At 43.3% G+C, this 13986-nt stretch overlaps 2 protein-coding genes and 1 pseudogene across 2 annotated transcripts in view; 2 read left to right on the top strand and 1 right to left on the bottom strand.

The window, feature by feature from the left end:
- Positions 1-806: 806 nt before the first annotated feature.
- LOC147425659 (uncharacterized) lies at positions 807-1823 on the bottom strand (annotated as a pseudogene).
- A 38-nt stretch (positions 1824-1861) lies between these two features.
- LOC147425658 (uncharacterized) lies at positions 1862-2690 on the top strand. Its single transcript, XM_086500713.1, has 2 exons — positions 1862-2422; positions 2529-2690. Exons 1-2 carry the CDS (start codon positions 1898-1900, stop codon positions 2688-2690), a joined length of 687 nt encoding a protein of 228 aa, XP_086356839.1. The 5' UTR covers positions 1862-1897.
- Positions 2198-13986, top strand: part of LOC147425654 (uncharacterized) — a 237668-nt gene continuing 225879 nt past the window's right edge. The window contains exon 1 of the mRNA XM_086500712.1: positions 2198-2499. The gene's annotated coding sequence lies outside the window, so the exon portion shown is untranslated. The remainder of the gene's footprint in view (positions 2500-13986) is intronic.

Raw genomic sequence — 13986 nt, 5'->3', positions numbered from 1 at the left:
CAACACACTTGCAGTGTTTGCTATAAATCTCTCTAAAGATGTGCAGACATAAGAAATGCTAGTAAGCATGTGGAAACCTTACTATTCTTTACCTACACAATCTTGAGCATCCACAAAAGTGCAAGTAGGATCAATTGAGCTCACTGTTCAACAAACAAGAAACCACAAAATCCAAATGCTTATAATGCACACTGTTGTATTGACAACACCTCTGCAATTTTGTCAATTTAGTTGTAACATTGGAAAAACCATTTCGAATAACATGATGATATCACACGTCAATCTAAGTTTGCAGATTGATTGGAAATAAAAACTTGTTTACTTATCAAAAGACATCCTTCTTGTTTTACGAAAATTTGGTCTGCCACTATCAAATGGCAAAGTTTGATAAAACCTTAGTAAACTATAAAGGGCATTTAGATATCATGAGTTTCTTCCCATGCAACGGCATCCCAAGCTATTTTGTCGAATCCCATCTTAAATAGCTCGTGCCAACCAGCCTTGCACTCCGAAGCATCCAAGATTGTTGAAGCTATCCCGTGCAAGGGTGCATTATGTGCTACCCTCTTGAGAGGCGGTGCTCACAAATCTAAGATATGCCACGCAGACTGAACCAAAGATATGGACTCTTGTGGCGGATACTTAAGATATGAGCACCATGGCTGATAACCTGGTTGTACATCCACCAATTCCACCACCTTCGCCTTTGCAGCATCTAAGCACATGCACCTTAAAACCTTATTGTGCTTCATAACAACAGCATGCAAAGGTGCAATTTAAGCTTGCATTTGTGCAATTGTTTGCACCTAGGCCTCAACCTCTGAGACCCAGGCAGTCAAAACTAGACAGTCCCTACATTCATTGTCGACAGTAGAAGGTGCATAACATGGTGTAGCAGAAGGTGGTGCGACAACTGATGATGGTGTCACTCTCTCCTTCTCAGTTTCTTTGAGGAGTCCATCAAAAGATGTCTTCCAATTTTTCTCCTCCACAAATTTCTTTTCCCATAGCAAGCCGCAACCCTTTATGTTGGGATCAAATCTACATAACAAGTAGTATCCCGCTTCACACCATTCTCTTAGGGACATCCTCCCCACAAGCCCTGATGGCATCAATTGGAGCATTGCGAGAAAGAAGAGAGGCAAATGGAAAGCAGGACGCCATAGCTCACAAGCAGACAATAGCACAACAAACTCTAGCACCACTGTTGTAGACAGTGGCACAGGAGCAGACAATAGCACAACAAAGGCCAATAGCACAGTAGCAGCCCCAACGACTCATCTGTGATGCTATCTTCAACAGCAGCAGGCAAAGAATTTCCTTATGTGCGGGTCAAGATATTTTATGTCGAGGAATCCTTGAATCTCACAATTGATTGCCTTGGCTTGTTCCATCACCTTCGCCTTCACAGCATCTAAGCACATGCACCTTAAAACCTTATTGTGCTTCATAACAACAGCCTGCAAAGGTGCAATCTGAGCTTGCATTTGTGCAATTGTTTGCACCTGGGCCTCAAGCTCTAAGACTCTGGCAATCAAAACTAGACGATCCCTGCATTTACTGTTGGTAGGAGAAGGTGCATGACATGGTCTGGCAGTAGGTGGTGCTATAGCGGATGATGGTGTCACTATCTCCTTCTCAGCTTTGAGGAGTCCATCAAAAGATGTCTTCCAATTTTTCTCCTCTATGAGGTTCTTTTCCCATAATAGCAAGCCACAACTCTTTATGTTGGGATCAAATCTGCATAACAAGTAGTGTCCTGCTTCACACCATTCTCTTAGGGCCATCCTCCCCACAGGTCCTAATGGCATCAATTGGAGCATTTCTTTTGAGAAATAGGAAATGAAGGCCTTCTCAAGCAATGCTCATTTTGATGCCATGAGGGCATGTGGGGAGGATGTCGCTAAGAGAATGGTGTGAAGCGGGACACTACTTGGTATACAGATTTGATCCCAACATAAAGGGTTGTGGCTTTCTATTATGGGAAAAGAACCTCATAGAGGAGAAAAATTGGAAGACATCTTTTGATGGACTCCTCAAAGCTGAGAAGGAGATAGTGACACCATCATCCGCTATAGCACCACCTACTGCCAGACCATGTAATGCACCTTCTCTTGCCAACAATAAATGCAGGGATTGTCTAGTTTTGATTGCCAGGGTCTTAGAGCTTGAGTCCCAGGTGAAAACACTTGCACAAATGCAAGCTCAGATTGCACCTTTGCAGGCTGTTGTTATGAAGCACAATAAGGTTTTAAGGCGCATGTGCTTAGATGCTGCGAAGGCGAAGGTGATGGAACTAGCCAAGGCAATCGATTGTGAGCTTCAAGGATTCCTCAACATAAAATATCTTGACCCGCACATAAGGAAAATCTTCGCCTGCTCTGCTGAAGATAGCATCACAGACGAGTCGTTGGCTGCTACTGTGCTATTGCCTTTGTTGTGCTATTGTCTGCTCCTGTGCCACTATCTACTGTAGTGTTGCAAGCGTTTGTTGTGCTTGTGAGCTATGGCGTCGTGGTTTGTTACAGGGCTATGGGTGGGAGGGTCGTGTGTTACTTCTGATGGGCGGATTTGGACGAATCTGGTGGTACAAAGGAATGGAGCTTGTGGGTGGGCAATGGGACCTGGTTCGAAAGGTCCTTTGCTACATGGTGGTCCGAGCCTTTGGATCTGGGAGTGCTAATGCTTGAGGAGGAGAAACCTTGAGGTGGCTATGGAGGGCATCTTTGTTGTGTAGGTGCTTGGCACACCATAATTGCATGCATGTTGGGTCTGATGGTTTGGGGTTGGTTCGTGGTTGGCAGTGGCTAGATCTTTGGATGTGGTGTCTTTCTCCATCATTGGTTCAGGTCTTTTGAAGTCCTGGCACGGGTCATGGAGGTAGTTAGTGGTAGAGGCATCTTCGTGGTGGCAACCTGTCCAAGCTCTATTGGTGATGGGGAATTGGGCCCCACCCTTTTTGCTTTCTGTGTTTCCTTTTTCTTGGTGATGGATTCTTGCAAGGGCAAAGGTGTGATGTGTGACAATCATCAGCTTTTAGGTGGCACCCTTGAGGTTCTGTTGTTGATTTCTCATCTAGTATGAATGGATGCTGTGGGATCAGGGCTAGCCTCCCCTATTTGGGTTGTCTATAATGTTTTTTGTTCAGTGGGTGTTCTGTGAGCAGGGTTGTGATTTTTTTTTGAGTTCGCATCTTGATGGTCTCTTGGCTACTCTCGCTCGGATTATGAGTAGAGCATGTAATGTATTTTTTTGGTGGTTCTAATATAATTCCACTCACGTAAGTGGGAGTTTTGCAAAAACAAAAAAAAACTTGAGGGATCAAACACCCCTCCATCTAGCCTATCCGGATTGTACGCCTCCACCGATCCCCCTTGGAGGAGACGTGGTGTGCATGAGCAGAGTGTGTGTCTAAAAAATAAAAGAAACATCCCATTGAAAAAATTATTCTATCTTCAGCATTGTAACCATCTTCTAGGCTACTTTTTCAATCTATCTTCTAATTATACAATTACCTTTTTGATACGCTTGGAAATCAAAGCAAACCATAATCGCCAAGAGCATCACACACCTTTGAGTTTCTTGTTTTCGGAGTCGGGTAGGGCACGTCCGGCCGCTCCCCTCATACACCAAAAAAATATACAAGAAGAATGACCAGGACTATGCACCCACCCACCCACACACACACACACACACACCTTTGAGTGTGACAGAGTGTGTGTGTGTGTGTGTGTGAGAGAGAGAGAGAGAGAGAGAGAGAGAGAGAAAATTAAGGCCACCCCAGCCTATATGATAAGGTAGTGCCAATAAATGGGCTATTTAATGGGCCTCCAAGACTTCCACGTGTAGTGAGAGTACATATGTGAGAGAGAGAGAGAGAGAGAGAGAGAGAGAGAGCATGTGCATGGCCCTTGTTTCCATGTTCTTGGGTGCAGTTAGAGAGAGAATAGACTTTTTTGGGTCATTTTAAATAGTTTTGGTCCCAAAAATTCATGTAGGAAGCCAGATCAAATTTCCTAACCCTTTATATTACAACTCTGGCCCATCAACCACCATTCCTAGCAGAGATAAAGTTGCATTGTAAAGCCTTTTCTAGGTCATGTTTGTTTGACACCCAAAACACTATCAAGAAACTTTTGGACGTTGCAAAATCTTTTTATCACTTCTAAATCATGGCTTGGCCATAATTGCTATTTCTAGATCAGTCAGAGGGAGTTTTAGCATTTTCTCTCTCTGATCAAGAGAGAAATTATTATTTCATAATTCATAATCACTCCCCACTACGCATTACCCTCCCGTTAATTCATAATCACCCCCGACTACGCATGTATTACGAGAAGGTGATAACATTTTGCTTTTGGTCAAACTTGTACCTTATTGGTTTTATAATGGATGGCTAGTCTACCTGGTTCTTGAGAGAGGAAATCTTCCATAAGCATGTCATTATCATGTAGCCTATACCATTCCACCACACATTACTAATCTACTAGTATAGCCGGTGGCCTTCAGTCGCCTCTCTCGTTCTTCGCGTTGTTCGTTTCTCTCTTTGTGTACGTTGAGCGTTGGTGGGTTTGCAAGGTGCACACACCGAATGAAGTTGCTGCTACCATGTGGTAGGGAGAGGGGGTGGGGGCAGAATCCCTCCCCCCATCATAAGTAGTATAGATGCAATGCTTAAGAGCCGCAAGCATGTACAATGCATGCATGCAAGAACTTAAACATAAACTATCAAATTTTAAAACAAAAATGAAAAGAGAAACTCCCATTAATACGCATCAATGTCATTATCCAATCTTAAAAGCCATACACTACATGCATTAACTAGACGCATGGACTCTTTTAATTTCACCTTCATTATCCATTTAGCATCAGCAAAAGATAATTCTTTAACTTAATTAAGTACTTACAAAATTTCTTATCAGTAGACAAGAGCTTATCCTCTATAAAAGTAGCTAGCTTCTGTGGTAAGAGATAGAGGTGCACGACAAGTTACTACCCCCGAGGTGGTCTAGCTTGAGGCTGGGTGGTATCACAGGTCAGTTGTTGCGATTCGTGAAAGTGCAATAGAGCAATAGGGGTATTGGTTTGGGTGAATTGACCATATACTTCCAGAATCCATTTCGCATTGTTCTCCTTGGCTGTCCAAAACTTGTTTACTCACCAAATTGAATTCCTTCTTGTTTTACAAAAAATTAGTATGCCACTATCAAATGGTAAAGTTTGATAAAACCTTAGTAAACTATGAAGGGGTATGACTGGTTTTCCATGCAAAAAAACTTCACATGCCACTATCAAATGGTAAAGTTTGATAAAACCTTAGTAAACTATGAAGGGGTATGACTGGTTTTCTATGCAAAAAAACTTCATGCTCGTTGTTTCCCTCACCCATCTCCCATGTGCATTCTCTGCACCCCCCCCTCTCTCCATCGCCCCCCCCCCAACCTCCCTCACGCTGCTTTGCCCTACCCTCCCGCTGCCTGCAATCAGCACCAACGCAAAGCAACCAGCACGCAGCCAACCTCCCTCGCACTGCCTTGCCCTGTCCGCTAACTGCAATAAGCACCAGCATGCATCAGCCACAACGTGCAGCCAGTCCTCAGTGTATCCGTCGCAGCTCGCCATGTCTTAGCTCCCCTCTCAGTGCGCCTTAACCCGCCTGTCCCAGCCTCGCACTCACGCTCTTTTCGCCCCCCCCCCCCGCTTCCCTCGTCTTGCTCAGCTGAATCTGTCAACACTTACGATATGCTCTGCCAGCAGAGGGCCACTTCTCGTCATCGTCATTTTGTCCTTTCTCAACGGCAGCAGACATTGATGGAGGCTCATGCTGCACCTCGATGGGACTCTCACGAAGCCCCCTTGACCGACCTCGCAGAGCCCACCATCTAACTTTCTTTTTCGTCGACAGAGCAAGCGAGCCTCATAGTAGACATGCAACGCCTGCAGGCGACTTCCGTCATCTATAAGATTCTCGGCACTAGACCCAGTAGAGGAGAGGTCAGCGATCTTCTCCAGGTCCGCCTTCTCGCCAAGCTGGGCAAGATCTTGGATGTTCAATTCCTCGAACGCGGCTACTATGAGATAGAGTTCGAGACCTCCGAGTTGGCATCCAAGGTCATTGCGATGAGTCCCTTGGCCATCAGAGCAAATCGAGCCCACTTTCGACTTTGGAGGCATGGTTTCAATCCAGCTATAGATGTTCTGGTAGAGGAGGTAGACCTTCCCATCTCCGTCTGCTTTCCCAGTTTGAGGAGGGAGTACCTGCCACTCTTGTCTAGGATAGGCTCAGAGATTGGGACTGTCGTGGAGACACCTCGCACATCAGCCTCTGTACCTGCCAAGGCGACTAGCATCCCCACAATATCTACTCTGGTTCGGAACACCCACACTCTCCTGAAGGTCATTCTACTACCTAGGGTGAGTGGGGGTTGGTTCCGTCAGATCGTGGAGTATTCGGGACTCCCAAATCAGTGTTTCATTTGTAGACGAATGGGCCATTTGGCAAAGGCCTGTCCTTGCAGGAGACCTTGACCCACAGCGCATGCACAACCTCCCAAGGCTGAGTATACCTAGCAGCTAGACACACAGGATGCATAGGCTGGTGCCTCAATTGAGACCAGCGATGAGACAGATGACGGTTGGCAGCAGGTGCCTGACCGCCACCGATAGGGGAGGGCACGCCCCACTGCTCCCCCCTGGTGCCCGACTCTATACAGCTCAACAACACTAGGTTCTGATAGGGAACCATTTTGACCCCCTTTAGTAGGACCCACCTGAGGAGGCCCCGTCCGCTTTAGTTCCTTCACCTCCACCTCCTTCTCCCTTAGATGTGTAACATTTAATGGTCTAAAAACTTATGTGTAGCGGAAATTAGCATGAACATAGTGGGCATTTCATTAGAATAGATTCCTAATGAGAATTACAAGAGTGGTTGGGTGGAGAGAGCAACAAAAAGCATAACACCTGGTTAGATAGCATCAACGATACTTTCAAAAGAGAGAAAAATTAAGCTATTGACAACAGTTGAGGACCGGATTTGCATGGAGCCGGTCCCCCCTCCAAAAGGCTTTGTATTATGGTTTCTCCCATCAAGAGAGACATTGTACAATACAATTCTTTGTGTTCCTTCAAGACTAGCTAGTGCAATGAAGATGAAAGCTTCATGCACTAAGCAAAACACTTAGTAAACACAACTTTAATTATCCCCGTTCTCAGACCCAAGACCTCACACACCTTCGAAGATGGTGAGAGCTAGCAGGGTATGAGAGTAGGTTGAGAGGAAGAAGGAGTATCTTACGAGAAAGATGTACATCTCCTCACATAATCACTCATATTAGCATAGCTTTAGCTTAGTAATTAGCTTGGTAGCGGAGATGAGCATGCATTGAAGCTTGGCTCTTGGTTGGATTTGCATCCACAAGCCAAGAGTGTGTCGATGTAGGCTTCTATCTCACAAGCTTGGAGAGTAGGTGATGAGCTCTCCATTAAAGCTTGGGAAGAAATAGTCTTCTCTTTCTTCACACATGAGATTGTGTGTGTGTGTGTGTGTGTGTGATAATGCCTTGCAAAAATCAGCCCCCTCTCTCTCTTGGGCGAGCCCTCTTGCTATTTGCTCTTGCAGGCTCCCCATTGGACCTCCCCAAGTCAAGCCAATGGATATTAAGTAGCATAAGTGATAGCCTTCTCACATGTGTCCCCCTTTTCCCTTTTGTGAGAGATTTAGTTAATTTAATAATTAAACTAAACTCTCATTGGACCCCTTTGCCTCCTGGCCAATAGGAATCAGACAAGCCATTGGGCTCCTGAATCCTCATTGGACCCCTTGGGAGACTGTCCAATAGTCTTCTAGGAGAATTAATTCTCATTGGTTCTTTTATTAAGTGTTTTTAAATTAATTAAACTAGATTTACTCTAGCCTAATTCTCATTGGTCCACCTCCAAGGCCATCCAATAGGAATTGGGCACACCTTGTGGGCATCTGGGCTAGAGAGCTGACATGTGTCCCTAATTCCCTTTGTTTAAAGGGAGCCTGTGTGTGTGTGTGTGTGTGACTTTCTCTCTCATCCCCTAGAAGAAGGGCTCGCCCCCTCCCATGTAGGGATATGCAAAGACTTTTTAGTTACACACAGAGCATCCAATTTCCCCTAGGTTTGACCTTTGGACACAACCTTTGTATTTTGGAACCTTAGCATTTTGGAAGTCTTAATGGGCTGAACCTTAGGGTCTTTTTAGCCCATTGTTGCACATGGCTCTTTTGTAGATGGCCCCCCCTTTGGATCCCTATTTTCCCTCCTTTGGATCCCTACTGTGGCCGGTCTGCTAGCTTAACCAATATTCTAGCTTTTTCTCCCCTGGCACTTCCCCACATTAAATGATCAGTTTAATATGAGAAAATCATTTAGGAGAATTAGATATTGATTATAATGACATTACCTCTCTCTTGAAATCATAGTCGTCCTCGACTATGGTGTAGAGAAGATAAAGCATATTCATGAGTCCTTTTCTTAGCGGGTAGAGGATCCCTATGTTACCCTACAACATCATTCCACAATGTATGGCTAGTCCATTTGGCGCTTGAGAGCCTGAGGCTACCGCAAGCATGTCTGCACATTAGTCCTATCAGTCTTCCATAGTAGAGTGACGAGCTCTACTTGGTGTTTGGGAGACGTCGTCTCCGCAAACTTGATCTAAGCATGCATACTACTTCATTTTTGTGCACAATAAAGAAAAAGAGAGTCTTATAAGACAAAAAAAACTTTGTTCATTTTTAACATTTTGTACATTTGCTTACTCTTGGGAAGCATTGTAAGCATTGACAAGGTTTAGGATATCCTTTAATTGTATGCCTTGCATCCATCTAGCATCTTCAAAAGGATAATTCTTAAACTTAATAAGATATCATCGGATAGTCTTACCGCCTCTTAATACCTTGCCTTCATGTCGGAGAATGGACTCGAGCTGCAGCACATCCTCTTGGTCCTCGATCTCCGGTGGGTCTTCAATAGTTGGCTCTTGAGGTGGCTCTCCTTTGTAAGGCTTTAATAGGCTCACATGGAAAGCTCATTTTATACTTGTCAAAAAGACTATCAAAGCCCATCAAATGGCAACACTCTTCATTTCACAAATTTTCGAGTACCATGGCTTGCCAATGTCTATAGTGTCGAATAGAGATCCTAGAATGACCAGTAATTTCTGGAAGGGTCTCTTTGAGAATTTAGGAACAAGGCTAAACTTCTCTTCGGCCTATCATCCACAAACTGATGGCCAAAGTGAAATAGCTAACCTAACAATTCTCGATCTACTAAAAGCCTATGTAACGGAAGTAGATCAAAGATCCCAATGGGAGAAGTACTTACCCTTAGTGGAGTATGCTTACAATAACACTGTACATACTTCCACGGGAAAAGCACCTTTCGAGGTAATTGAGGGAAGATCAAAAAGTCCCTTGCTACTTAAGGTACATGGGAAGATCTTCGCTGCAGATGAGTATAGCCGAGACCTACAAGAATATTTTCAAAAGATTAAGGATGCTATCTCTATCTCACAGCAAAGGCAAAAGGCTGTTGCTGACAAGCACAGAAGAGCCCAAGCCTTTAAAGAAAACGATTGGGTCTTGTTAAAGTTTCCCAAGGCCCATATCGTATGTGTGTCGACTATTAAGATCATAGCTCTCGACGGTGATGCCCCGTTAACTGCACAAAGATAGGCGCACTTCAAAGCTGGATTTGCAAGGTGCACACGCCGGATGAAGTTGCTGCTACCATGTGGTAGGGAGAGGGGGTGGGGGCGGAATCCATCCCCCCATCATAAGTAGTATAGATGCAATGCTTAAGAGCCGCAATCATGTACAATGCATGCATGGAAGAACGTAAACATAAACTATCAAATTTTAAAACAAAAATGAAAAGAGAAACTCCCATTAATACGTACATCAATGTCATTATCCAATCTTAAAAGCCATACACTACATGCATTAACTAGACGCATGGACTCTTTTAATTTCACCTTCATTATCCATTTAGCATCAGCAAAAGATAATTCTTTAACTCAATTAAGTACTTACAAAATTTCTTATCATTAGACAAGAGCTTATCCTCTATAAAAGTAGCTAGCTTCTGTGGTAAGAGATAGAGGTGCACGACAAGTTACTACCCCGAGGTGGTCTAGCTTGAGGTTGGGTGGTATTGAGGCGGTCCGGCGCGGCCTTGGAATGGGAATGAAGGGATCATACAAATTCTCGTGATTCATGCAAGCTACTTGATTATGCTAAAGGTTGAGCCTTCACAAAACATACACAAGCTTGTCCTCAGTGGGGGCACCAAAATTGAGGCGGTCCGGGGCGGGTACCAAGAAGAGCAACCTCTAGACACCCTTCAAGGCTCCCGTGCTGTTCAATGGGGCTGGGGCACAACACAACACAAACCAAAACAACAAACCCACAGCCAAATCCCAACTACACAAGGGGCACCACCTAGTTTAAGAGCGAACTAGGACGCAAAAGAGGAGAATCGTTAGAGCAACCCACAAACAAGCATGGAATTTACACTAACCCTAACACCAATGGAACACTCTCACACACTAAAACACGAGTGAGAGAGAGAGAGAGCTGGTGTACAACTTAGCTTCAACTTTATATTTTGCACAAAAAAGGAACTTAGAGCTTGCGGAATCAAGTGACAAGATTTGTTTATAGCATCACTAGCACATTGTCTTAGGGTTATGGGAGCCCTCTCACCATCCACCCTCTTACAATGGTAGCCAAACAATAGCCAATGGATCACAAGCAACAAAACAACAACCCTCAATGCAACAAGTCACCTTATGAAGCTGAATGAGTTTGCCAAGCCAAATTGGAGGAGAAGCGTGAGCCTTTGGACATGAATTGCACCCAAAACTACCAATTCATTGATGTTGGGGTAGATACAACAATGGTAGGAAGAATATCTTCTACTCGCACTCACTCAAACTAGCTCAATCTTTTCTATGCACCAAGGTGATGGTGTATAGAAAGCTTACTCTCTCTTTACAACCAAGATAGAACTGGCGTGTGGTACGCTCAATCTAGTGTGCAATGGTATAGTGATGTCTTTTACAAGGAGGAATGGGTTCTATTTATAGGTTTTAGAAGCCTTGATTAGGATTAAGCCTAATCAATTTTATTAGGAAAGATCAAGGATTATGAATTTTTATGAATTTCAAATGAGAATGGGGTCTCTCTTTTCTCTTGAGTCACATGGATGTGGGCTCAAGTAAGAGAATTATTGATGTGGTGAAAGGAGAGAAACTTCCATGGGAGTGAGTGAATTTGGTTTACTTGTGCGGTTGCCTACTCCATATGTTGATAGTGTGGGTGCATTTTTACAAGAGAAGTTAGTTGTTAGTGGTAATAATCACTAGAATTGTTAGTGATACATTTACAATGGGTAGGATGAGTTGATTTGATGAAGTAAGAGGGGTGAATTAAAAGAGAATCATTGAGATGGTGAAGCTTTGAAGAAGCTTGAACTCACCCTTGTGTAGATTGTGGAAAAAATGACCGCTGGTCTTCTTCTTTTTCTTCGTTTCTTTACGCCACCGCCACGGTTGACCACCACGATGAAAAGAGGATTTGTTGATGAAAAATCCTCAATTTTCAGAAGTTATCATGGTTAAGATGCTGAATTTTAGATATTTTTAGGAGAGGTAAATGAAATTGTAACATGGAAGCAATAGAGAGAGACATGGAGAGGGTGTATGTATGTAGAGGTTCATAAAAGAACTATAGGGATGAGAGAGAAGGGTAATGGTGAAGAGGGTGGGAGAAGACATGGAAATTGCAGGTTTGAGTGAGGGAAGGAGAGGGAGGGATGTGTAAGAGTGAGTAGGTGTGTGGAAGGGTGAGAGAAGACTAAGGTCTACTTGTGAGAAAAGTGGGCAGACTGGGGTCCACTCAAAAACTCATAGCTCACTTCTGGTAGCTTCAAAAATGATGAAAAAAATTGAGGTGATTATTCAGAGCGTGGGCTACATTTTCTCTTTTGACCACCGCTCCAAATTCGGAGTGAAGATAGGTGCGAAAATTCTTACCAAAAAGCCTGTTTTTATGCCTGCAAAAGTCTTTTAGTGGCCCCCTCCTTTGTTGAATTTGTACAATGCATCCAAGAGTGAGCCCCTCCTTTGTCATATTATAATACAAAGCATCCAAGTTTCCCTTGACCCATGCATGGAGGAGGATTATTGGTGAATAAAGAAATATATACATGGTGGGACTAGTGTATGGACTATTCATGGACTTTAGCTCAATGAGCACATGGTGTTAGAATAATGAGTAAAAATAATAATAAAAATATGGAGGAGTTATGGATATGGAAAGATATTGGAATCATATGATATGGTCCCTCCTTGAATTATTTTGGGTGAAAGAGGAAAAGGTATGCAAGTAAATAATATAATAAACGTAACCAATGAGTAGAAATCAATTTTTTGTTTTCACGAGGGTGAGGGTGAAAATGTGGGAGTGATTTGTATAAAGGAAAAATATGAGGTTAGAGTATGTATATATTGGCAAAAAATATAATTATGGTGTAAGAGGATGAAAGAAGGTGTACATAGGTTTAATAAAACACACACCTAAGTAGAAATATTTAAATAAAATATCAAAATAATTATAAAAAATCCCTATATTTAGGCCATATATACAATGAAATATTTACACACAAAGAGGCCATAATATACTTTTATTTTTTTATTTTTTTGGCTCAACTAGCCCAGTGACTAGCTAGCTGAGGGTTTTTAAGAAGATATGGGAAAAGCCATCTAACTCACACACGCCTATGTACAATGAAATGGTAGGGATAGCCATAGCGTTTGGGTGAATTTGGTAGGGTGGAGTAACTTACTATGGTAATTATGGAGAGCCAAAAACTGGCTATCATTAGCCCTCCCCCAGGATGATGGTATATTCATGTACCATCATAAAGCATCTTTTCCAAAGAGAGTACTTTAGCGTCCTTGACAAGATCTTCATTGTTTGGCCCCTCGGAATTTTGACTGGAGTTACATTGGTGCTTCATGTAACAATACTTACATGAGACAGCGGCCTTTGGACAGATCTTTGGTAGGTCCTTTGGTAGAAGGCGACTCAAATAGGGCTTCAAGCGATACCCGTTTACCTTCCTGGAGTGTTCTTTACCATTCAAGTCCATAAGCTGATAGTAACTTGAATTGAAAGCCTTCTTGACTATGTATGGCCCTTGCCATCTAGTTTCAAACTTGGCATCAAAACGATTGTCATACCTTAGCACAAGCTCTCCTTCCTTGATGCCTTTGTCCTTCAGTTTCTTGTCGTGCGTTTCTTTTGCTTGTGTGGCTTTCCTCTTGTAGCACTCATATGCTGCTTCTCTTTTCCACTCAAGCTCCACTAACGTAAGAAGTCGATCCATCCATACCTCTTGATCATCTTGTGCTCCTTTGCCATGAAGTCGCATTGTTGGAATGCTGAGCTCGATAGGATGCAAAGCCTCTTGACCATAGACCAAGTGAAATGGTGTGAACTCCGTGGCTTCCCTATATGTGGTTCGATATGCCCACAAGGCACCATCCAAGAAGTCATCCCATAATTTTGTCTTGTTTTGCACCATCTTTCTAATGATTCGTGCAATGACACCATTAGCCTTCTCCACCAAACCATTTGACTGTGGGTAGTATGGTGTGCTATGACGATGTAGAATGTGAATCTCTTCACAAACTTCTGTGAGCAAGCCCTTCCTAAACCCTGGACCATTATCAGAAACGATCTCCAAAGGTGTGCCAAATCTGCAACAAATGTGAGTGTACACAAACTTGCTAACTGTCCTCTCATTCACTCTTGCCACACTTTGAGCTTCCACCCACCTAGTCATATAGTCTATAGCCACTAGAATGTAGAGTTTACCATTTTTTGTCCTAGGCAGAGGACCCATAGCATCAATGCCCCACTTTTCAAAGGGTCCATTTGCAAGCACTATTTGC

Source organism: Adiantum capillus-veneris, chromosome 25 (assembly GCF_014529385.1).
Source record: "Adiantum capillus-veneris isolate H3 chromosome 25, ASM1452938v2, whole genome shotgun sequence".
In the NCBI taxonomy this organism is placed as follows: Eukaryota; Viridiplantae; Streptophyta; class Polypodiopsida; order Polypodiales; family Pteridaceae; genus Adiantum; species Adiantum capillus-veneris.
Note: the sequence above shows the minus strand (reverse complement) of the source record. Positions and strands in the feature narration are given on the sequence as shown.